The sequence below is a fragment of the Hypanus sabinus genome, chromosome 7 (genome assembly GCF_030144855.1).
Source record: "Hypanus sabinus isolate sHypSab1 chromosome 7, sHypSab1.hap1, whole genome shotgun sequence".
NCBI lineage: Eukaryota > Metazoa > Chordata > Chondrichthyes > Myliobatiformes > Dasyatidae > Hypanus > Hypanus sabinus.
In genome coordinates this window covers 60,772,943-60,798,358 of record NC_082712.1, presented here as the reverse complement: position 1 = coordinate 60,798,358, position 25,416 = coordinate 60,772,943, and the positions used below count along the sequence as shown (strand labels likewise).

The following is a 25,416-nucleotide window of genomic DNA, read 5'->3' as shown; positions in this document are numbered from 1 at the left end:
TGGAAATACCGATGCCTTTGAATGGAAAATCCTACAAAAGGTAGTGGATTTGACCCAGTAGTTCACGGGTAAAGCCCTCCCAACAACTGCCAATATCTACATGAAACACTGTCGTAGAAAAGCAGCATCCATCGTCAGAGACCCCCACCACCCAGGCCATTCCCTTTTCTTGCTGCTGCCTTCAGGCAAAATGTACAAGAGCCTCAGGACTCACACCATCAGGTTGAAAAACAGTTATTACCCCCCAACTATTAAGCTCTTGAACAAAAGGGGCAACTACACTCACTTTCCCATCCATTGAGATGTTCCCACAACTAATGATCTCACTTTAAGGATTCTTCATCTCGTTATCGCATGTTCTCGTTGTTTATTGCTATTTATTTAGTTTGTTGTCTTCTGCAGTCTGGTTGATCTTTCATTGATCCTGTTATAGTTACTATTCTATAGATTTGGTGATTCTGCCTACAGGAAAACTAATCTCAGGGTTGTAAGTGGTAACTTAAATGTACTTCAATAATAAAATTTATTTTGAGCTTTGAGGAACAGCATTTCATCTTCTTCCAGGTAGTCTACTGCTCAACGTTAAATTCATCAGGCTCTCATGCCGGGGAATGGACTGCTGAGGCTGTTCAGCGGCTTTGCAGAGAGCAGGGCAAGGTTGGCATTTGGGTTGATGAGGTCTCATGGGGAATGACCTGAGGTATTGGCTCCATTTTTCTCTCCATGGATGCTGTCTGGCCTGTTGAGTGTTTCTGTGTCAGATTTCCGATATCTGTCGTTTTCGGTTTTCATTCCCTGACCTGTACTGATGTAACTCACTTTTCCACACTGTGTGGTTGCTCTCTGATCAACTGGGTACCACACAGCATTTTATTTATTTCACATTTCTAGCTACTGTTATGCTTGCAGTCCCAACATTCCTATTTTGCTTTGCTATCCTTTACACCTCTTTTTCTGCCATCAGGAAGACTACACCACACACAATCTGTCCCATCCATGTTTTTTTATTGTTCTCCACACTATGGCAGACATTCCATTTGCTCTTCCCATTACTCTCCAATTTCTGTGCTTTATAACCTGTCTACTTTTTAATTTGTCGTGGTGCTGATGAATGGTCAATCCCCTGAAACGTCGGCTTAACAAATGCTGGCTGAGCTGAGTATCATCAGCACTTTCTGTTTTTTTTATTGAGGATTTGCAGATCTTACTTTTAGATGAACTAAGTTCCCTCTTAACTAAACTTCAGGAAATATACCTTTAATGGTGCTCCTAATTTAATTTCTGGAGTTCCGGTATCTTTCTGCTAACTCTAGGGTGGGCTCCCTGATGGCCAATGTGAAGGTAGTCGTGGTCAGTTAAATCCTTGCTCACCTGACTCTGCTTTGTCTTCTTTTCTGCAGATTATTATCTGGAAACTGAATTCAGGAGAGTCACTGATTAGAACCCCAGTGAGAATTCTGGATTGCCACAGAGATGTTATTCTCTCCATGTCCTTCAACACCAATGGCAGCCAGTTAGTGACTTCTTGCAGGGATAAGAAGATTCGAGTGATTGACAGTCACACAGGAAAAGTTTTACAGGTAGAATTGAAAGATTACTCTTATTGCAACAGATAAAGAGAGCTCATGTTTTCTGTGATTTCTAGATCATGGAGAAATGGAGAAATTTGTATTTGTACAGTGCCTTGAATTATGTTACCTCTGAAATTTATTATTCTAACACATTCTTGTCCAGCTTTACCTCTAAGATGTGTAAGTTAACTAGAGTGTAAATGATAGGGCCCTGGGGAGTCTTATCTAACAGAGAGACCTCGGGGTATAGGTGAATCCACACAGGTAGACAGAGTGGTGAAGAAGGCACTTGACAAACATCACCATTGGTCAGGGTTGCATCGTCAGAGCTGTGCACTGTATTCTCAGTGTGGTCTCACTAACAACTGTACAAACTGTTGGTATGATCACACTTGGAGTATTGTGCACAGTTCTGATTAGCCAGTGATAAGAAGGACATCATTAAACTGGAAGTGATGCAGAGAAGATTCATGAGAATGCGACTGGGACTGGAGGCTGGATATGCTGGGACTTTTTTACCTGAAGCTTTGAAGGCTGATCTTGTAGAGGTAGATAAAATCACGAGGGGCAAAAATAAGGAGGATGGTTAAGTCCTTTATCCAGGGTAGGGGAGCCTAATATGATGACAAGTACTTAATGAGAGAGGGGAAAGATTTAAAGAGGCAACATAGAAAGTGCCGGAGAAACTCACTGGGTTAGGCCGCTTCTACGGACAGTAGGCATTTGGAGCCGAGACCCTTGAATCGTGACAGTCAATTTCCCTCTGTAGATGCTCCCTGTCCTGGTGAGTTATACAAACAGATATTTGGGAGACTGGTGGGATGAATGGGAACGGATCTGTGGATCGCACGGGTGGGAACAGGACGTTCCCTCATTCCTTCTTTCCCCATTTCACCCCTCCTCGGAGCTACAACTACAGCACTTAGGAACTGGGGGAATCAAGCCAAGCTAGATTCTGTACAGTTCTGGTCACCGAATTATAGGAAAGATATCAATAAATTAGAGAGAGTGCAGAGACGATTTACTAGGATGTTACCTGGGTTTCAGCACTTAAGTTACAGAGAAAGGTTGAACAAGTTAGGTCTCTATTCATTGGAGCGTAGAAGATTGAGGGGGGATTTGATCGAGGTATTTAAAATTTTGAGAGGGATAGATAGAGTTGACGTGAATAGGCTGTTTCCATTGAGAGTAGGGGAGATTCAAACGAGAGGACATGATTTGAGAGTTAGGGGGCAGAAGTTTAAGGGAAACACGAGGGGGTATTTCTTTACTCAGAGAGTGATAGCTGTGTGGAATGAGCTTCCTGTAGAAGTAGTAGAGGCCAGTTCAGTTGTGTCACTTAAGGTAAAATTGGATAGGTATATGGACAGGAAAGGAGTGGAGGGTTATGGGCTGAGTGCGGGTAGGTGGGACTAGGTGAGATTAAGAGTTCGGCACGGACTAGGAGGGCTGAGATGGCCTGTTTCCGTGCTGTGATTGTTATATGGTTATATAGTTATAGTGAGGCTGTAAGTGCTAATCGGACTCACTCATTCACTCACTGAGTCAGTGATGCCACTCGCTCTCCCGGCACCGCTGTTTCTGTGATCATACCTGTTCATTTCCGACTTATGAACACATCAGGAATGGAACTGTGTTGTGATCTGGGGGACAGCCTTTAAAATGCAGGAATGCTATGGAGCTTTTACACAGTGGCATGTTCTGTAGGTGCTGATGGTCACTTCCACCTTTCCTCCTGCCCACCCACTTCTTCCTTTGGTTACAAGCCGTCTTTTGATCATTTTCAGGAAACTGGTTGCATATCTCACAGAACTGTCAAGGTTTTGTATCTGGGCAACTTAAAAATGATCCTGTCGGCGGGATATTCCAGGTGGAACAACCGACAAATCGTTCTCTTTCATCAGGTAAGCAGACACGTGGGATGCCTGATGGGGTCAGGGCCTGGTGCGGGGGTTTGGCAGATGTGATGAGGCGCAGCAGTGGTACATTCTGTGGATCAAGAGAGCAGCCTGGTGCTTTGGGGGTAGGTTAAGTTGGGGGTGTGGTGGTTGGGGAGATCTAATGTTCTTCTCTCTGCCTTAGTGATGGATGATCAGCCCAAGGATGGGGCTTGTTGATTGTAGGGCTGGATCCCACATTCTCCACCATGTTGATCTGCAATCCTGCTCTGCCATGTGGTCCCCTCTGCCTTGCCTTGAGACTGGTCTGATATTTATCAGTCTTTCCTCTTCCCCATAACCTCTACTTCCAACAGAACAAAGAATTGTTTTAGATTCACAGGTGCACAGAAACAAGAACTTCGGTGCACCACATCCCTGCCAGCCTTTCTTGATAATCCCATTTACCCTTTAGTTCTGTATCCTGGGCTCTGCCTGTTCAAGTGTTTGTTTAAAACCTCGAAGTTCAAAGTCCGAGGTAAATTTATTATCAAATTACTTATGTTGCCATATACAACACTGAGACTCATTTTCTTGTGGGCATACTCAGTAAATCCAATAACCATAATAGAATCAGTGGAAGGCCACACCCAACAAAGTGGACAACCAGCATGCAAAAAACAACAAACTGTGTAAAAACTAAAGAAAAAATAATCAATAAGCAATAAATATTGAGACCATGAAATGAAGAGCCCTTGAAAGGGACTTCATAGATTATGGGAACAGTTCAATGATGTTGAGTGAAGTTATCTCCTCTGGTTCAATAACCTGATGGCTGAGGGGTAGTAACTGTTCCAGTGTGAGTCCTGAGACTCGTGTACCTTCTTCCTGATGACTGCAGTCCATGTAGATGTGCTCCATGGAGGGGAGGCCTTTACCCATGATGGCCTGGGTTTTCCAAAGAAGGAGTTGGTGTATCCATACCAGGCCGTGATGCAAACAGTCAATATGCTCTCCATAACACATCTATAGAAGTATGTCTAAGTTTTAGATGTCATGCCGAGTATTTGGAAACTCCTGAGGGAGTAGCACTGCTGTGCTTCCTTCGTGATTGCACTTACGTTCCGGGCCAAGGACAGATCCTCTGAAATGATAACAAGGAATTTAAAGTTGCTGACCCTCTCCACCTCTGATCCCCTATGAGGACTGGCTCATGGCAATCCAGTTTCCTCTTCCTGAAGCCAGTAATCAGTTTCTTGGTCTTGCTGACGTTGAGTGAGAGGTTGTACTTGTACCTGATTCCACCACCTTCTCTGGAAATGTTACAGATATCAACCATTCTCTGTGTAGATAAAAAAAGCTTTCCTCTCAAAAGCCCCTTTTCACCTTATGCCCAAGCCCTCTTTTTTCTGATACCCCTACCATGAGAAAAAGATTCTTGACTGTCATGTTCTGAAAATGAATATCTTACCAATGGCACAGTTATCATTTATAGGTCTTCCCTCATTGCCTCCTGATCTGTATCAAGAAAAAGGACAAGTGAAGTAAGACAAGGTCCTGTTACTGTATTATGCACAAGTCTGTGTATGCAATGAGAAATCGAGCAGCAACACAGGCACAGAGAATTACATAATGAGCATTCTCAAGCAAAACATATCAGAACAAAAAAATCCATTTAAGTGAAAAACTTTCACTGTGGTAATAGAGTTGCTGAGCTGTGGGGATTAGGCTGGTGCCATTTGATTCAAGAACCAGTTGGCTGAAGGTTGAAGGTAGAAAGACACTAGCATGTTGTCCTTATGCTTGCAGCTACATGCTGGGTCCAGGCAAGGTCATCTGATATGCTAATGCACAGGAATTTGAAGCTGCTGACTCTCTCCATTGCTGATCCCTCAATGTCGACTGTTGTATGTTCACCTTCCTTTCTCCTCATGAAGGCAGCAATCAGCTCTTGGCTTTGCTGGAGTTTGAGCGAGGGGTATTTGTTGTGGTAACCCTCTACCAACTGTCCCATCTCACTCCTAAAGCTGATTCATTCCCACAGCAGTGTTGTCAGTGAATTTCAGGATAGTGTTGGAGTTGTGCTTGGCCATGTATTTATGTGTACAGAGAGCAAAGCAGGAGCTGGGCAAGCACTCTGCTTAGCGAGGGGGAGATGTGATAAGGATTAGCCTTATGTGTCACCTGTACACCAAAACATACACTGAAATACGTTGTTGGCATTGATGGAGGTAGCCTGCGTCTGGCACCATGTTTCCAGCAGCAACACAGCATGTCCACAACTTACTGATCCCATGCAGCTTTGGACTGTGGGAAGAAACCAAGGGCACCCAGAGGAAACACACAGGGTCACATGGAGAATATACAGACTCATTATAGACAGTGGTGGGAATCGAACCCCTATCGTAGGCACTATAAATATTATACTAACTGTTACTCTTCCTTATCACCTGCTGTTGTTACCAATTCTCATTGACTGAGTTTTGCCAGTGAGGAAGTTGTGTATCCAGTTGCAGGGGGTAGCACAGAGGCCCAGGAATTGAAGCTTAATGATGAAGTTGACTAGCTGAATGTGAACACCAAGCTGTAGTCAAATAAATACTCTATGCGTGCAAACTTCCCCTCCAAGATGCATACTTCCCTGACTTGGAAATAAATCACCTGCACAATGCACGCAAAATGCCAGAGGATCTCGGCAGGTCAGGCAGTATGTATGGAAGAGAATGAGCAGGCCAAGACTCTTCAACAGGACAATGACACCTGACCTGCTGATCTCCTCCAGCTTTTTGTGTGGCTGTTGCTAAGGATTCTCAGCATGTCCTGTGTTTAAACCAAATCACCTGTTCTTTTTTATTGCTAGCTTTAAATCATTGAACTTCCCTCCAATAGCACTGTGGACTATATTGGCTCACCATACCTACTCAAGGACAGGTATGGATGGGCAATAAATGCTGGCATTATTATTGACACCTAAATCCTGAAAATATATGAGAATAAAGTGTAGGTGAGCTGTCTTTACAAATCACAGTGTTGTTCTGTGGTAAATTACAGGATATTTGATTAGTGATGACGAAGGAGTGAGTGTGTGTGTGTGTGTGTGTGTGTCTGGACAGACTTGTGACCATTTTGTCAGAGCTCAAGCCCCCACAAACAGCATGTGAAAGTGATGGCTTTGCCAAAATCAGTTGTCTTAAAGAAATCCAGTATAAGTTGCTGTAAGCCCTGCATTCTGGAAATAAGAGCATTAAAAAAATTAATCTGATCTCAAACACTCTAGTGCTGGCGGTTCTTGTATTACTGTTTTTGGATTTTAGCTCTGGAGCTCAGCGGATTATTTGTGCCTGTGACAGAATATGAACAATATTATCTGTAAATTTATTATCAGGATAAGGAAACTGTATTGAGAAATGTAAATCCTGGGAGCAGGCTTATTGCATTGCTGATTGCTTCAAATCCAATTGGCAATAATATCAAAGTAGCTTTCGGCAATGGCTTTGTATTCTGGATCTAATTGGGTTACTCTTCTAATTGGTTAGAGCCCAGGATTAAATTCAGTGATCTGGAATATATGCTGAACCCTTTCTTTGTCACTTTAATTCAATTTTCGGTTCAGAAAATGCATACAGAGTTAGACTCCTCTATGTTAAAGGGAAAAAAGAAGTTCATTTTGAACTTGTGACATTAGAAGATTAAATTTTAGAGGGCAAACTTTTGCTGTTAAGGTTTGGACTGATTTTTCACTGATGGATTGTTACTGCCGATGCCTTGTTGGTCGACTGACTGATTGCTGTCTTGGATTATTCAGTGGAGCACCAGTGCCACCTGCAGATCATGCTCTGAAATCTGAACCATTTACTCCGAGCTCCTGTTCTGTAACTAATTACTTCAAGAGTAGTGTATGGCAGTGAGTGCTTCCGTGGGCGACCATCTGTGATCTTTTACGTAACTAAATCTTGATTAATAGACCAAGAGAAACACATTGGCAGTGTTTAGTGGTACAACACCTAATAATCCATCGGGAAAAGTCGTCAAGAGATAAACAATAAATATTGCTCAGAAAACCAGGGAGAGAACTCCTTGGCTAAAAATCTCTTATTATCTTTCCTTTTGGTTAGTCCTGACGAAGGGTCTCGGCCCGAAACGTCGACAGCGCTTCTCCCTATAGATGCTGCCTAGCCTGCTGTGTTCCACCAGCATTTTGTGTGTGTTGTTTGAATTTCCAGCATCTGCAGATTTCCTCGTGAGAACTCCCTGACTGTTTTTGTTAGCGCCATTTTGTATCCATATGATAGACCTTGGTGTAATATCCTCTTGGAGACATAAAACAGAAGACAGTACAGTGTAGGAACATGCCCTTCAACCCATCCTGTGTTGAATATGCTGCCAAATTAAAGTACATCTGTCTGCCTGCACATGATCCTGACATTTCCTGCATATCCACATGTCTGTCTAAAAGCCACCCCTGTTGTAGCAGCTTCCACACTCCCCTCAACAGTCCGTACCAGTACCAACCACACTCTAAACTTGCTCCGTTCATTTCCTTTAAACTTTCCCCCCTCGCCTGAAATGCATGTCCTCTGGTATTTGTATAAAGAAACGCATTCGGGCTGTCCAGGACTTCAGCCATTCTACAGATGTACCGTGGAGAGCATTCTGACAGGCTGTAACACTGTCTGGTCTGGGGGAGGGGTGGCAGGGTGGGGGTGGGGAGTGGCCACTGCACGGGATCAAAATTAGCTGCAGTGAGTTGTGAACGTAGCCAGCTCCATCATGGGTACTAGCCTCCCCCGCATCCAGGACATCTTCCAGGAGTATGTACGACACGCTGAAGGAACTCAGCAGCTGGTTTCCACAGATGCTGCCGGACCTGCCGAGTTCCTTCAGCGGGCTGTACGTGTTGCTTTGACCCCAGCATCTGCAGTGCACTTTGTGTTTACCTTCAAGGAGTGATTCCTCTAAAAGGTGGCTTCCATCATTAAGGATCCCCAGCACCCAGGACGTTGTTACCATCAAGGAGGAGGTACAGGAGCTTGAAGGCACACACTGAATGATTCAGGAACAGCTTCTTCTCCTCTGCCATCAGATTTCTGAATGGACATTGAACCCATGAACACTACCTTACTACCTTTTTTTGTATTTAACTACTATAGATATATATATATATAAAATATGTTTCAGGAATGTGAAGTTTGGTAAATGTGACAATCCCTTTTCAAAATCAGAATCAGAATCTGCTTTAATGTCACTGGCATATGTCGTGAAATTTGTTGTCTTTGTGGCAGCAGTACAATGCAGACAACAAATTTCACAACATGTGCGACTGACATTAAAGCAGATTCTGATTCTGAAAAGGGATTGTCACATTTACCAAACTTCACATTCCTGTAATTGTTGCAGTGATGGGAGACATGATTCACACAAATGGTCCAATCCATTAACAATCACCTATTTTTTTCTGAATAATAATAGGATGACCTGTCTGTGCCTTTAAGGGAGGAGGATTTGGATGGGTCTTTGGGAGTGCTTTTTCCATTCTATGATCCAGACACCCACATGCTTTACTTGGCAGGAAAGGTAAGGCCACGACTTGCATTTGTTGGTTAAATTGTGTTGGTGTCACAGGTACAAGGGAGATACGGAAAGCTCCAGTGATGATGGTTGCTGCGATTGAATTCCCCTTGTTATCTTAAAAACATCAGTGACATCACCTGTATGATGATCTTAGTGTTGTAAAGGGCTCATGGACTGTGGGGAGGGGGTTCAGGGTGCAGGGGTGTGTAAGGGAGTGGAGGTTTCATAAGGTGTGGGAGAGGGAGAGGGAGAGGGAGGGAGTAAGATCTCAATAAATTGCAGATGCAGGGGAGCCAGTCCCAATGAAGGGTCTTAGACTTCAAGGATTAAATCACTTTCTCTTTCCTCAGATTCTTCTGGACATGTAGAGTGTTTTTAGCATTTTCTGTTTTCATCTCAAATTTGGTTTTAGATGTGGGTACATATAGTAGCTGGGGCAGGGCGGGGCAGGGCAGGTCAGCCATCTTCATAATGGAACAGGTTTCGAGGCTACGTAGTTTCCTATGTCCCTCCCTATTAGTGCTATGTTTGATTCACCTTCTCCAGGGTGAAGCATTTACAATCTACTCTGAAAGCAGCTTTCCAATACTGCCACCTTTACTTCCCAGAATGGTGAGGGTAACAGGTGCATCAAATACCAGCAACTGCAGGCCCCTTTCCAAGTCCTGCACTATCCTGACCTGAAATGAGATTGTCAATCATTCAGCACAGGAGAACACCTTCACTGGCGGGTCCGCAGTAGTCCAAAGAGTTGGCTCCTCTCCACTAACTTATGGGCAGTTGGGGATAGGCAGCAAATGTTGGCCTTAATGTTGGCATCACTCACAGCCTAAAGAATGAATAAGTCTTGCATTATCTCCTTCATCAGAATGAAAAGGTCCTGCTTGGCCTGAAATGTTGACTGTTTATTCCCATTCATAGATGCTGCCTGACCTGCTGAGCTTCTCCAGCACATTGTGTCTTACTTTAGATTTCCAGCATCTGTAGTACATCTTGTGTCTTGCATTATTTCCTGTGATCTAAATGATCCCCTTTTGTACTTTCAAGAGAGACTATTTCCAGTTTACACATTTTCTTGGCACATTCTGACCTGGAGTCATGGAGCACAACAGCACAGAAACTGGCCCTTCTGCCCATCTAGTCCTGGTCTTCTGCCTGGTCCCGTCAACCTCCAGTAAATCCAGACCATACCCCACCATAACTCATTACTCATCTACCTTTCCAATCTTTTCTTACAATTGATCCACAATTTTCTGATTTTGTTGAGCCTTATGTCCAGTGCTGAATGGTCTCCATCTATTTCTGAGGAACTGGGAAATTGTTTGCTAAAGGTAACACCTCCCCTGTGCCGCCAAGTGAGAAATGAATTAAACACGTCAGACCCCAGAACCAGTGTGTGGTTGCACTCCCCAAGTTCAGACTCATAATCCCAGAGACAGAAAGATTCCCAGAATGACTTTTGATGCTGAGGAATTACGCGGTTCTTCTCCTCTCCAAACAGCCTGTCCCCACGGTCCTCAATGCTTGGAAGTTTCATCAAATAATTGTAGGAATCTAGCGTGGAAAAGAATGATCAAACTTGATCGGAAGTTATAGTGTAACCCACATGAGACTGTTGGTCGAGCTGTGTTTTGATCATTGAGGGTTAATTGTATGTGCATGGTATCCTCCGTTGGGAAAAATCCCACATCCTTGAGACTAACGCATGAGAGTAATTCAAAGCCGAAACCTCCATCCACCGTAATTCTTTCTGAAAATGCATGGCGCCTTCATACCTCTTCTCAGATTGGTTAGTTGTTGCTTTCCAGTATTTAAATTTGCATCATTTGTACCTCTGTTGTTGTTCACAGGGTGAAGGTAATATACGATACTATGAACTAAGCTCCGAGAAACCTTATCTTCACTTCTTGATGGATTTTCGCTCTTCACTTCCTCAGAAAGGAATGGGTATGTCTTACCTGGTTTAAGATCCACAGTGGGGTGAAATCTGCCTTTTGGTCACTGGCTAAGTGATGGCTGCCCATATCTCTTTAGGTTGATGTTAAGCAGAAGAGGGGAGGGAATTTCAGAGGCTTGAATCCCAATCAGAAGGCACAATTGTCAGGTGCAGAGCTAGTAATTTTGCAAGTGCACACTGGATCAGAATTGAAAGAGAGTAATAGAAGTCTGTAGGTTCTTTTGCAAATGATAATTGATGTTGGGACAATTCTTAACAAAATCTGGGTTGACTGATTTTTGTTAACCTAGGCTATTAATGCGAGTGTATTTAACTGGTAGGTAGTGTTAGAGCAGTGATTATACAAGATCTCATAAAAGGGCGCATTAGGCTTGAGGGTATGTCTGTATCAGGATGTAGGGGGATGTTTTGGATATGCTGGTGCCAGTCAGCCCAGGAGAAAATTCTGGAGTTGATTAGCTATGGATGTAAGTTTTAGGATCAGATGAGTTGAGGCTGAGCTAGGCTGTGCACAGGCTGGATCTGTATACCTTGGGAGAAAATGCAAATTCACTGGTTGTTGGCTCGAAGAGAGAAATGGAGGCTCAAAGCTGGAGTTGAATTAGATTAGTTTAGTATGTTCTATACATCGTGGTACAATGAAATTGCTTACTTGCATGAAACTCACAGAGTTTCATGCAAGTGTGCATGGTAATAATGAAAACCATTAGGTTCAAAGCTGGAGTTGAATTAGATTAGATTAGTTAACTGTTCTATACACCGTGGTACAATGAAATTGCTTACTCAGAGTTTCATGCAAGTGTGCATGGTAATAATGAAAACCATTACTTGTACAAAACAGCAGAATTTTGCAAAGATTGTAGTGCAGTCTGAAATTCTGCAAAGGAATTGCAGAGTGAAAATAAGGGATTATTGAAGAGAGGTAGAGATAAGAGTCCAGCAGTCCACACCACTGGGAGAGGGACGTGAAAGGGGAGGTTGTTTCACGAGTATGATGGCAGTGGGGAGGAAGATATGTTTAAGTCTGGAAAAGTCAATTAGTCTCCAGGTCTTGAAGAAGTTTTGTTTTCTTTATCATAAGGTATCATGCCAAAGAGAGGCCTGGACGTCAGTGCCTGCGAAGTCTTCAGGTTCTACAAGTTAGTGACAGTCAAAGGCCTTATCGAGCCCGTCTCCATGATTGTCCCTCGGCGGGTAAGGGAATAAACATAAAATGTACAACACAGGCTGGGCCATTCAGCCCAACTGACCGGTCTCTGCATTTATGATCCAAACCTCTTTCATCTCAGGCACAACTCAGAATGCTGGAAAAACTCAGCATGTCAGGCAGCATCTATAGAAATGAATAAACTGTCAATGTTTTGGGCCAAGTCTCTTCTTCAAGACTGGAAAGGAAGGGGGATGATGCTAGAATAAAATGATGGGAAGAGGGGAAGGAGGCCAGCTGGACAGTGATAGGGATGGGTGGGAAAGGTAAAGGGCTGGAGAAGGAGGAATCTGATTGGAGTGGAGAGGAAGGAAGGAAGGAAGGGAAGAAGGAGGGGACCCGGGGGGAGCTGTTAGGCCAGTGAGAAGAAGAGGCAAGAGGCCAGAATGGGGAATTGAAGAGAAAAGGGGGAGGTAATAAAAATTATTTTATTGGAGGGAGAAATGAAAGTTCATACCATCAAGTTGGAGGCTACCTAGACAGAACATGAGGTGTTGTTCCTCCATCCTGATAGTGGCCTCATCATGGCAAAAGAAGAGGCTATGGACTGATATATGAGAATTGGAATAAGAATTTAAATGGTTGAGCACTGGGAAATTCCACTTTTGGAAGATGGAGTGGTTCTGGCTCAGCAGTATGGTCACTAAATTTACTTTGGGTCTGTCACCAACGTAGTGGAAGAAGCATTAGGTAAACTGGATATGATGGACCCCAGCAAAATTGCAGGTGAAGTGTTGCATCACCTGAAAGGACTGTGTGGGGTCCTGAATCGAGATAAGGGAGGAGATAAGTGGGCAAGTGTAGCATATCTGTCGCCTGCAGGGAAATGGGCCACGAGGAGATTAGTGGGGAGTGAGGAGTAGACAAGGGAGGGAGCAGTCTCTGTAGAAAGTGGAGATTTAGGGGGCGGGGTAAGGATGTGATTAGTAGGATCCCATTGAAGATGGCAGAAGGTACAGAGAATGATGTGTTGGAAACGGAGGCTCACTGGGTGGTAGGTGAGGATAAGAGGAATTTTATCCCTTTTACGACAGTGGAAAGATGGAGTGAGCGTGGATGCCTGGGAAATGGAGGAGCTGTGGATGAAGGCATCAATGGTCGAGCAAGGGAAACTGTTCTTTGAAGAAGGAGAACATCTCTTGATGTCCTGGAAAGGAAAGCCTCATCCTGGAAATAGATGTGGTGGAGACAAAGGGGCTGAGAATAGGGAATGGCATTTTTACAGGAATCAGGGTGGGAAGCGGTATAGACAATATAACCGTGGGAATCGGTAGGTTTATAAAAGATTCGGCAGACTGTTTGTCGTCATAGATGGAGACAGAGGGCTTGAGAAAGGGGAGGGAGGTGTCAGAAATGGACCAAGTGAATTGAAAGGCAGGCTGGAAGTTGAAGGCAAAGTTGATGAAATTAACAAGCTCAGCATGCGTGCATGATGCAGCAACAATGCAGTTGTCAATGGAACATGAAACATGGACTGTTCTACACAGCAAACAAAAAGGTAGGCATAGCTGGGGCCCATGCAGGTGCACGGGGCTATGCTAAAGGAGAAATTATTCAAGGTGAGGGCCAGTTCTACCAGACGGAGGAGGGTGATTGATGGTGGAGGGGAACTGATTGGGTCTTTTGTTGCCAAAGAAGTTTAGAGCTTTAAGGGCTTCCTGATTGGGTATAGTAGTATAAAGGGAGTAGAAAATTAGGTGGTCAGAGCCAGGGAATTGAAAGTTGTTGATTGCGAGCAAGCTAAGTGTTATGAATGTATGTGGGAAGGGACTGAACCGAGGGGGGTAGAATAGAGTCAGAGTATGAGAACACAAGTTCAGTGGGGCAGGAGCAGGCAGAGACAATGGGCCTACCTGGACAGTCCAGTTTGTGGATCTTGGGTAGGAGGTAGATGCGAGCAGTGCAGGGTAAGGGAACTATGAGTTTGGTGGCAGTGGATCGGAGTTCTGTGGAGTTGATGAGGTTAGTGATGCTGTTGGAGACAATTTTCTGATGGTCCAGAGTGGAGTCATTTTCAAGAGGTAGGTATGCGGACATGTCTAAGAGTTTCCGCCTGGCCTCAGCAAGGTAGAGGTTAATGCGCCACAGTACAACAGCACCCTCTTTGTCTGCAGGTTTGTTGGTAAGGTTGGGATTGGTGTGGAGAGAGCAGAGGGTACTGTGTTCAGAGAGGATGGGGTTCAAGGAGGAGTGAGGTGTGCTGAAGTTCAGCCTGTTGATGTCTTCTTGTCAACTAGAGATGAAAAGATCCAGAACAGACAAAGGACCAGACCAGTGTCCAAGAAGAAGAGGAGGTTTGGAAACAGTCAAAGGAGTTAATCAGCAGGGTGTAGAATTCTTGCTAAAGAAGCGGGCTAGGAGACTGATGTGATGGAAAAGCAGCTTGGTGGCATGGTTGGCTTGGAACTCAGTGAGGTGCCAATCAAGTGGACAAAAGGAATGCTTGGTGATCCAAACTTTGAGGCTGAGAAACAGAGTTGGAAGCCATGTGGACAGGATAGCGGCAAAGACACTCCTTTTCTTTTCTTCATCCGGTTTAATCAGTTTCCTTTTAGTAATGTGGCTGTTATTTGTCAAGCCCTCCCTGGGCTGTGGGTTAGTGTGGTGGACCACACAGTCCCTCTGACCTGCACTACATTCAGTACAACCCTGGCTAATCCTTCAACCCCCTCCCCACATCCCTGCCTGCTACACTCCCACCTTCTGATTCCTTTCTTGGCTTAAAACCTACTGACCTCACCCTTGAATTTGGAATTGACTGAACATTTACAGCTGACTGAGTCACCTCCTCTCTGTCTTAAGTAGCCTGTTTCCGTGAGACATTGTAGGTACTTTTAGACTCCGCATCCTGAATTATCTCTGGAAAACTGGAGGCTGAGATGGGGGTGCGGAGTGATATGAGAAAGCATTTAGCGTCATGAGAGACATTGATGGGGTAGGGAGTCAAAGTCTTTTCTCCAAAGTGGAAATATCAAATATTAAATAGCATAGCTTTAAGGTGAGAGGAAAAGTTTAAATGAGATTTACAAGGCAACTTTTCCTGCAGGGTGGTATGCTCACCTGGAGAATGTTCTGCCAGGGGAAATTAGAATTAGAATATATTTAAATCTTACATCCATCCCACAACGTGAGGGAGTAAAACCCTTTACGTAATGACTCTGTTGCAGTGTACAGGCATGAGAATTTAAAAGTCTAAAGGCTTGTAGCAAGAAGCTGTCCCGTAGCCTGTTGGTCCTGGCTTTAAGACTGCAGTGGCATTTGCCAGGTGGAAGAGGCTGAAACAGTTTATGGTAGGGATGACTGGTGTTTCTGATGATCTGCCAGGCATTTTCTGCACCTGTTGCTATAAATGTCCTCAGTGAAGGGAAGTTCACGTCCACAGATAGTGGTGCTGGGCTGTCCCATGCATCTGTGGAAACAGATGATCAAGAGGCATTCAGACAGGAAGTAAAGGGATAAAGACCATGTGCAGTTGAGATTAGACGTTGTGAGCTGAAAGGCCTGTTCCATGTTCCATAAACAAACTCTTGCCACCTAGCTTGTCAGTGGGTTTGTAGTGATCATGATCTTCCTCGGTCAGTCCTTGCCTCATGCTCCAAATTCTCCCAGGCAAAGTGATAAAGGTAACTTAAGGTGCCTTACACTTTTAAAAAAGATCATAGTAAATAAAATGAGAATATTAGAAAATTCTCACACACAAAACAGAATACTACTCATGATGCCAATAGGAAAGCAAGTGTCTGTTTAAAAAGCAAAGTCAGTGTGCATACATATTTGAAAAATGTCAATAGCACATAAGATAATAGTTTTGAAAAAAATGAGGTGAAGGCTTTCGATATCCAAAACTTTATTGATCCTATTGTCCAAAAGCTATCTCTCTCCAGCATCAATGACATTACCAAAGTGCATGCCCTTGGGAAGTAATGTCATGAAGCAGTACGGGACTTCCAGTGACGATATTGTTAACATTTTGTCCCCATAATATCTGGGTGATAAACCCTAGGACTTACCAGTGAACACCTTGTGGTGAAGGAGCTCTTCTGGTCTCTTACAAATTAGTCCTTGTGCTGAAATACTTTTGAGTGCTCGATGAATAGGTTTCATCTGTTCAGTAGTGAGCTCTGGGGCTTCTCCTTGGATGTGATCATTGCTTTAGAAAAGGACATGTTTTGTTATTGCTTGTTGGAAGAACCAACTTACCACAGATAATGATTCCTATTTAGTTCATTTCCGTTTAAGCTCTTTATAAAATACGAAGCCCACACTTCTGCATACCGTCCATTGTCAAAGGAAGTGAGAGGTCTGTGAGAATAGTTAATGAAGCTCCAATAAAACAAGAGTCACAAGTATGTGGGTAAAACTCTAGCTGAGGTTACTAATGTATTGAATATTCAACACTTGAACTTAGTTCTGCCAAATTCTGAAGGGAATGGAAGAGAAATGGTTGAGCAAACTATGGAGAGGGACAGGAGTTTGTGTGAAAACACCATCTAACATTTGGCGATGGGATGTGGAAGTGATGGCTGGAGTATACAAGGCAAAGGGATATGTCATGGAAATGGAAGATAGAAATGTACACATGAGCCACTTCATTAGCAAGAAATGCTTAAGAAATATCAAAGAGTTTTGCATTTTCCCAAAGTTGGTCCAGTGATGTCTGTGGAACCAAAGATTCTTCTAAATTGAGTCAAGAAGTGGAAACAATGTTGGGGCACAGATTCATAGAGTCATAGAAAATACAGCACAGAAACAGGCCCTTTGGCCCATCTAGTCCATGCCAAGTCATTTAAGCTGCGTACTCATAATCGACCTGCACTGGGACCATAGCCCTCCATACCCCAACCATCCATGTATCTACCCAAACTTCTCTTAAGCATTGAAATCAAGCTCACATGCACCACTAGCACTGGCAGCTTGTTCCACACTTTCACGACTCTCTGAGTGAAGAAGTGTCCCCTCATGTTCCCATTAAATTTTTCACCTTTCATCCTTAACTCATGACCTCTAGTTGTAGTCCTACCCAACCTCAGTGAAAAAAGTCTGCCTATACCCCACATAATTTTGAATACCCTTATCAAACCTCCTCTCAATCTTTTATGTTCCAAGAAATAAAGTCCTAACCCATTCAGTCTTTCCTTATAACTCAGGTCCTCCAGACCCAGTCAAATCCTTGTAAATTTTCTCTGTGCTCTTTCAGTCTTATGTAAACCTTTCCTGTGACCGAAACTGCACACAATACTCCAAATTAGGCCTCACCAATGCCTTATACAACTGCAACATAACACCCCATCTCCTGTACTCAATACTTTGATCTATGAAGGCCAATGTGCCAAAAGCTCTCTGTATGACTTTATCAACCTGTGACACCACTTTCACTGAACTATGGACCTGTATCCCAGATCCCTTTGTTCTACTGTATCCCAGATCTCTTTGTTCTACTGTATCCCAGATCCCTTTGTTCTACTGTATCCCAGATCCCTTTGTTCTACTGTATCCCAGATCCCTTTGTTCTACTGTAAAACAAATCCCTTTGTTCTACTGTAAAACAAATCCCTTTGTTCTACTGTATCCCAGATCCCTTTGTTCTACTGTATCCCAGATCTCTTTGTTCTACTGTAAAACAAATCCCTTTGTTCTACTGTATCCCAGATCTCTTTGTTCTACTGTATTCCTCAGAGCCCGACCATTCACTGTATAAGAACTACCCTGGTCCTACCAGAGTACAAGACCTCGCACTTGTCTGCATTAAATTCCACCTGCCATTTCTCATCCCATCTTTCCAGCTGTTCCAGATTCCTTTAAGAAAATCATACTGATTCAGAACAATGAGTTAACTTGTAAATTATTTGAGGAGATGGATCATTTTTATTTTCTAAAAGAGGTGCATAAATGTATAACATATATAAATATGTGCAGTGTGGTTGAAGGAACTATTTGCATGAATTCTAGCAACTCTCCACACCTCAGTATTGCTGGGATACGAAGTAAGAAACGTGCACGCACGCAGATACAGGGCACAGTTTAGAAATTGTTGGGCAGGTAAAAGGTGACGATGTATCACAGTGCTAATGGGATTACTCTGTGTCCAATGCATCTTGCAGTCAGATTCATACCAGGATGACATCTACCCACTGACAGCAGGGGCACAGCCAGCAATGACTGCGCAGGAGTGGCTAAACGGACTCAATAAAGGTCAGTCTTGAACCTGTGTAAACCCTGCTCCTCTTTCACCACTTCTCTCTGCGTTGTTGCACATTAGCCATCAGTTTCCCCTACAACCATCTGCCCCGCTCCTGCCTCCCACTGGACTGGGCAAAGGGGGAGATTAATGCAGCTCCATCTGTACGGCATCACCGTAACATGTGACCGATAGAAAGCTGTACCCCACCCCCACCACCCGACCTCACCTCCTTGGGCATACACTCTTCAAGTTGCTTCAGTCCTCGGCCTGATTGTGCACGATCTTTCCCTTCATCTTTCTTCACAGCAATTTAACTCCCATGTTGTTCCCAACAGTTTCCAGGAGGTTTAATTCGATGTTAGAAATAAAACCACTCCCTCCCCTTTGCAGACCTCCTCCCCAAGGATGCAGGAGGTAACTCTGATGCTCGTCTTGAAAGCAGAGGCACCAGGTCTTTTCAGGCCACCTGAGACAACAGCTGCCAGGGGCCTTGGCTTAACTCATCTCAAACACAGTGCCCCAAACAGTGGTGTTGCCTTATACTCAGCCCAAAATGTTATGCTCTCATGCCAGGAGTGGGAACTGAACCCCCAACTTTCCACTGGTCACGGCTAAGAACTGAAAAGAATCTGCTTCAGCTGAAGCGCTTGGCTCCTCACTTAACATTGTTTTAATCACTGTCTTGGTTTCAGATCCAATACTCATATCCTTAAAGCCTGGTTCTAATAACCAGCCGTGCATTCTGGAGAATAAAAGTACTGAGCTGCACAACATGCCTGACTTCACGAGAAGAGAATATGTGAATGCAACACAGCAAAAACAGGAACAACGAAACACACAGGAAGTCCAAGAGCAGAGAAAGAATTTTATATCAAATGGGTACGACCTGTCAGAGTGTCCACCCCCAAAAACGGAAAATGAGGTAAACAAAAACATTTGTTTCTGAACTTAGCACCATACTCATAATTGTTACACTTATCACAGTCATCGTCACGCACGAAAGCAACCTCCCGGTTGACTCAGCCAGCATGAAACATTCTCAATCTCTTAATGCATCTGTGTCTGGCTCCTCTCTGACCCAGCCACATTTTCTCTCTATCTTCCAGCACCCTACTTCTCCAACTGCAAACCACTCCTAAGCTCACCTGCCATCCATTTGAGGAGACAGCAACCCAGAATTGTTTTTCATTTGTCTTGTTTGGGCCATTATGCCTGAGAAGACACTACTCTTTTCCTCAGCCCTCCAAATTTCCACTCATTGTTTATCCTATTTTTTTTCAAGTTTCCATTGAATCTACTCATGCAACTAGACTGGCAATGGTAAGAAAAAAGTTCTCCACTAACCACTTTCTTTTACCAAATTCCTTTCATGCAGTCTCTGGTTCTGACTCTGTTGCTATGCATGATTTTTGCTACACTTAGTGTTTAAAAAATCTTTCAATCTGAATATGCTATTGAATACCCCTTTAAACTTTTCTGCTTCAAATAAAGAACTCCATTTTCTCCAACTGAAGTCACTCAACCCAGGGACCACTTCTTTCCAATACTCTGGCGTTCTTTCTGATATGTGGAGCCCGGAGTATGACATTATGCCCAGGATTTAAAGGTCCTGGCCCTAATATGACACTGCAAACCCAACCTCACTTGTCTCCTTGTAATTGACTACATTCAGTCTGTTTTGATGATGTTAGCTGCAGATGAGCTGTCCAGTAAATTTCCACTTAGCAGCTTTCAGTCCACAGCCTTGCCAGATAAGGTGCACCAATTATGGGATGGCATGGTAGTGGAATGCTTTACAGTACAGGCGACCCAGATTCAATAGACAATAGGTGCAGGAGTAGGCCATTCGGCCCTTTGAGCCAGCACCGCCATTCAATGTGATCATGGCTGATCATCCACAATCAGTACTCTGTTCCTGCCTTCTCCACATATCCCTTGACTCCGCTATCTTTAAGAGCTCTATCTAACGCTTTTTTTGAAAGCATCCAGAGAACTGGCCTCCACTGCCTTCTGAGGCAGAGCATTCCATAGATCCACAACTCTCTGGATGAAAAAATTTTTCCTGAACTCCGTTCTAAATGGCCTACCCTTTATTCCTAAACTGTGGCCTCTGGTTCTGGACTCCCCCAACATCGGGAACATGTTTCCTGCCTCTAGCGTGTCCAATCCCTTAATAGTCTTATAAGTTTCTATCAGATCCCCTCTCATCCTAAATTTCAGTGTATACAAGCCCAGTCGCTCCAATCTTTCAACATATGACAGTCCTGCCATCCTGGGAATCAACCTCGTGAACCTACGCTGCACTCCTTCAATAGCAAGAATGTCCTTCCTCAGATTTGGAGACCAAAACTGAACATAATACTCCAGGTGGGTTCTCACCAGGGCCCTGTACAACTGCAGTAGGACCTCTTTGCTCCTATACTCAATTCCCCTTGTTAATGAAGGCCAACAAGCTATTAGCTTCCTTTACTGTCTGCTGTTCCTGCAGGCTTACTTTCAGTGACTGATGAACAAGGACACCTAGATCTCATTGTACTTCCCCTTTTCCTAACTTGACACTATTCAGATAGTAATCTGCCTTCCTGTTCTTGCCACCAAAGTGGATAACCTCACATTTATCCACATTAAGCAGCATTTGCCATGCATCTGTCCACTCACCCAACCTGTCCAAGTCACTCTGCATTCTCCTAACATCCTCCTCATATTTCACACTGCCACCCAGCTTTGTGTCATCTGCAAATTTGCTAATGTTATTTTTAATCCCTTCATTTAAATCATCAATGTATATTGTAAATAGCTGCTGTTTCAGCACCGAGCCTTGCGGTACCCCACTAGTCACTGCCTGCCATTCTGAAAAGGACTTGCTAATCCCTACTCTTTGTTTCCTGTCTGCCAACCAATTTTCTATCCATGTTAGTACCTTACCCCCAATACCATGTGCTCTAATTTTGCCCACTAATCTCCTACATGGGACCTTATCAAAGGCTTTCTGAAAGTCCAGGTACACTACATCCACTGGCTCTCCCTTGTCCATTTTCATAGTTACATCCTCAAAAAATTCCAGAAGATTAGTCAAGCATGATTTCCCCCTACGTAAATCCATGCTGACTTGGACCGATCCTGTTACTGCTAACCAAATGTGCCGCTATTTCATCTTTTATAATTGACTCCAGCATCTTCCGCACCACTGATGTCAGGCTAACTGGTCTATAATTCCCTGTTTTCTCTCTCGCTTCTTTCTTAAAAAGTGGGATAACATTAGCTACCCTCCAATCCTCAGGAACTGATCCTGAATCTATAGAACATTGGAAAATGATTACCAATGCGTCCACGATTTCTAGAGCCACCTCCTTAAGTACCCTGGGATGCAGACCATCAGGCCCTGGGGATTTATCAGCCTTCAGTCTACCCAATGCCATTTTCTGCCTAATGTGAATTTCCTTCAGTTCCTCTGTCACCCTAGGTCCTTTGGCCACTATTATATCTGGGAGATTGTCTGTGTCTTCCCTAGTGAAGACAGATCCAAAGTACCTGTTCAACTCATCTGCCAGTTCCTTGTTCCCCATAATTAATTCACCTGTTTCTGCCTTCAAGGGCCCAACTTTGGTCTTAACTAATTTTTTTCTCTTCACATACCTAAAGAAGCTTTTACTATCCTCTTTTATATTCTCGGCTAGCTTACCTTTGTACCTCATCTTTTCTCCCCGTATTGCCTTTTTAGTTATCTCCTGTTGCTCTTTAAAATTATCAATCCTCTGGCTTCCCGCTCATCTTTGCTATGTTATACTTCTCTTTTATTTTTATACTGTCCTTGACTTCCCTTGTCAGCCACGGTTGCCCCCTACTCCCCTTAGAATCTTTCTTTCTCTTTGGAATGAACTGATCCTGCACCTTTTGTATTATTCCCAGAAACACCTACCATTGTTCCACTGTCATCCCTGTGAGGGCATCCTTCCAGTCAACTTTGGCTAGTTCCTCCCTCATGGCTCCATAATCCCCTTGGTTCAACTGTAATACTAACACTTCGGATTTTCCCTTCTCCCTCTCAAATTGTAGATTAAAACTTATCATATTATGGTCACTACTTCCTAATGGCTCTTTTACCCCGAGTTCCCTTATCAAACCCGGTTCATTACACAATAGATCCAGAATTGCTTTCTCCCTGGTAGGCTCCAGTACAGGCTGTTCTAAGAATCCATCTCGGAGGCACTCCACAAACTCCCTTTCTTGGGGTCCAGTACCAACCTGATTTTCCCAGCCTACCTGCATATTGAAATCTCCCGTTACAACCGTAGCATTACCTTTGCGACATGCTAATTTTAGCTCTTGATTCAACTTGCACCCTATATCCAGGCTACTATTTGGGGGCCTGTAGATAACTCCGATTGGGGACTTTTTGCCCTTACAATTTCTCAGTTCTATCCATACTGACTCTATATCTCCTGATTCTATATCATCCCTCGCAAGGGACTGAATTTCAGTCCTCACCAGCAGAGCCACCCCACCCCCTCTGCCCACCTGTCTGTCCTTTCGATAGGACGTATTCAATTCCCACCGCTGCTTGTAAGGAGCTTGCACATTCTCCCAGTGACAGTGTGGGTTTCCTCCAGGTGCTCTGGTTTCCTCCAATACTCCAAAGACGTACTGGCTGGTAGGCTAATTGGTCATGATAAATTATCCCGTGATTAGGCTAGGATTAAGTCGGGGGATTGCTGGTCAGCACAGCACAAAGGGCCTGAAGGGCCTATTCTGCACTGTATTGCAAATAAATAAAAAGATTAAAAAGTACTTTACAATATACTAAAGATTTTTGTTTCCACCACCCTTTTGTGCAATGTTTCAGAATTCAACAACTCCCATCTCTGCTTCCCTAGTTAATGCTGAGATAAAATCTCTCTTCAGTCTCCTTTATTCCAAGGAAAACCATCCCTGTCTCAACAATGTTTTTCCATCATTAAAAATTACCTCATATCCTCATAAATGTTCTCTTTCTCGTGCCCTTACCCCATGGAGACATCATACTCAGGCTGTGGCCTGACTAGCTTTAGTGTGAGCCCCTGCTCTTGTATGCTGTGCCAATATCCTGCATTCATTAAAACTTTATCAATCTGTTCTGCTGCTTTCAACGATGTGCACTCCCAGATCTCTCAGTGCCCTACTTTTCCTGCTGTCTTCACTTGTTACCTAACTCAGATCTCTGACATTTAACGTGGGAAACAACTGCTCACCACCTCTGGCTGTTTTTTGCCCTGTGGTTATTTTACATCCACGTAGCCCAGACTTCGTGTTCTGTAACTAATTGTGATCCTAGGTAGGTTCAGGCAGTCTGGGCATTTTTGTAGGTAACATTTAATTTAAAAAATTGATTTAATAAAAAAAATTAATTCTGTCCTTTCTCTCCAATCAGCTTCTGCAGATGTTTTACCGGCAGCAGGAGGAGGTTCGGAGACTACGGGAACAGCTGGCACAGAAGGAAGTCCGAATCAAACAGCTGGAACTGGAGATAAAAAATGTTCGATTCAGTTCCATTGGTTACTGATGAAGCAACAAGGAGGAGTGGGGAAGAAACTATGGCAGAACAACTCGCCCTTAAAATGGGCTCCCCAAGGGGCAGCAGTCTACTTGAATATAGTTATATTTTTTATTGAGGGAAAAAAGATGTTTAATTTGTAAAACTTAACTTACTGTACAGGATGTACACTTTTTTGTTTCTTATTTATCTTTTATATGATAGTGTAAATTGATTTTTTTAACCCTGCTACTGGCTTTAATATGATCTGCAGTTCAGAGCTTTACAATCACATTGAATCTCAATTACTCTGGTGGTTACTGTAGTTTTTATGGTGCAAAAATATAAACACATCTTTTAATGCTTAAAATCCAGTGGTTAATTTATACATGTTAACCAGGGCTCTTGCAACGTTGATAAGGAATGAGCTAAATGTTATACCCAAAAGTTTGAATTGGGTGAAGCAAATTATCTGCAAGGATATTGGTTGGTCTTTTAAAAAAAATATCTTAAGTGTTTTATTATATTGCTTCTTTATTAAAACAAGAGTTGTGGTGATTTGGGAAATTAACTCATCAGCTTTTAGCCTAAAATATTGTGCACATCCGATTGATTTTCTTCAATAGTTTTGGCAACTTTTGTTCACCACTACCTGCTTGGTTTACAAGGGTTCTGCAGCATCAGATTTTCAGAACCTGCCTTTTTGCACTATGCATAGGCTGCACTGTTGACTTGGGCAGGTGCCTCGTTGAAACGGGTAGCTATCATTTCAAGAACAGACTTTGAAAACAGTGAGCATTGTGTTAGTTACCTCAGCCTTCCTTTGAGTTCAGGACTACTTCTGTTTTAATGGAAGAAAATTTAACCCTTTTTTAAGAAAACAAAAACGGAAAACATTTTTAAGACAATTATGATTCTTTTTAAAAGATTTTAGGAAAAAAACTACTAATCATTCCTTTGATCAGTCAAATTTTAAAGATGGAAAGAGACACTACATTGGCTCTTGCAATATAGAACAGCTGACACCCACAGCTAATTTTATTCAGCCCAAGAAATGTTCAGTGTGGCATATCGTACAAGCCACATGCAAATAGGTTTTCCCTTTGTCCCATTGTATTGCAAGATAATGTAACTCAGTTTATGCATGATATTGCCAATGTGAATTTGGGAATAACACCAAACAATGGACCAGTGTCCTGTTGCAGTAACATCTTCACAGCCATACTGTTGTTTTCAATTAATTAAAAGCTGAAACTGGTAGAAATACTCAGAGGGCTTTGGAGAGAGAAACCAGGTTAGACATCTTAAGCTCGTTTCTGATCAAATGCCATTGATATAAGCAGTTTTTCTCCCTGTAGAGCTACGTATCTGCCAGCTATTTCTTTTCTCAATTAATTCTTTTGTTCTTTTCAGAATACATGCATGAATGCATTTTATATAGATCTGTACTGTGGATTTTATATTTCCATTATTCACATTAATACGATTTGATAGAGGTATTCTTTTACTGTGAACATCTTTTCATAGCAAACTGATTCTACAC

General features: G+C 43.2%; 1 protein-coding gene across 8 annotated transcripts in view; it reads left to right on the top strand.

Annotated features, from left to right (window-relative positions):
- The window catches only part of LOC132396811 (coronin-2A-like), a 169,774-nt gene extending 145,330 nt beyond the window's left edge, over positions 1–24,444 (top strand). For all 8 annotated transcript variants that reach the window (XM_059974763.1, XM_059974766.1, XM_059974761.1 and 5 more), the window contains 8 exons: positions 1,401–1,580; positions 3,359–3,475; positions 8,918–9,022; positions 10,870–10,966; positions 12,058–12,170; positions 18,285–18,375; positions 19,057–19,286; positions 23,772–24,444. In XM_059974763.1, the coding sequence (XP_059830746.1) occupies positions 1,401–1,580; positions 3,359–3,475; positions 8,918–9,022; positions 10,870–10,966; positions 12,058–12,170; positions 18,285–18,375; positions 19,057–19,286; positions 23,772–23,903 (1,065 nt within the window). In that variant the 3' untranslated portion in view covers positions 23,904–24,444. The remainder of the gene's footprint in view (positions 1–1,400; positions 1,581–3,358; positions 3,476–8,917; positions 9,023–10,869; positions 10,967–12,057; positions 12,171–18,284; positions 18,376–19,056; positions 19,287–23,771) is intronic.
- The last annotated feature ends 972 nt before the right edge of the window (positions 24,445–25,416 follow it).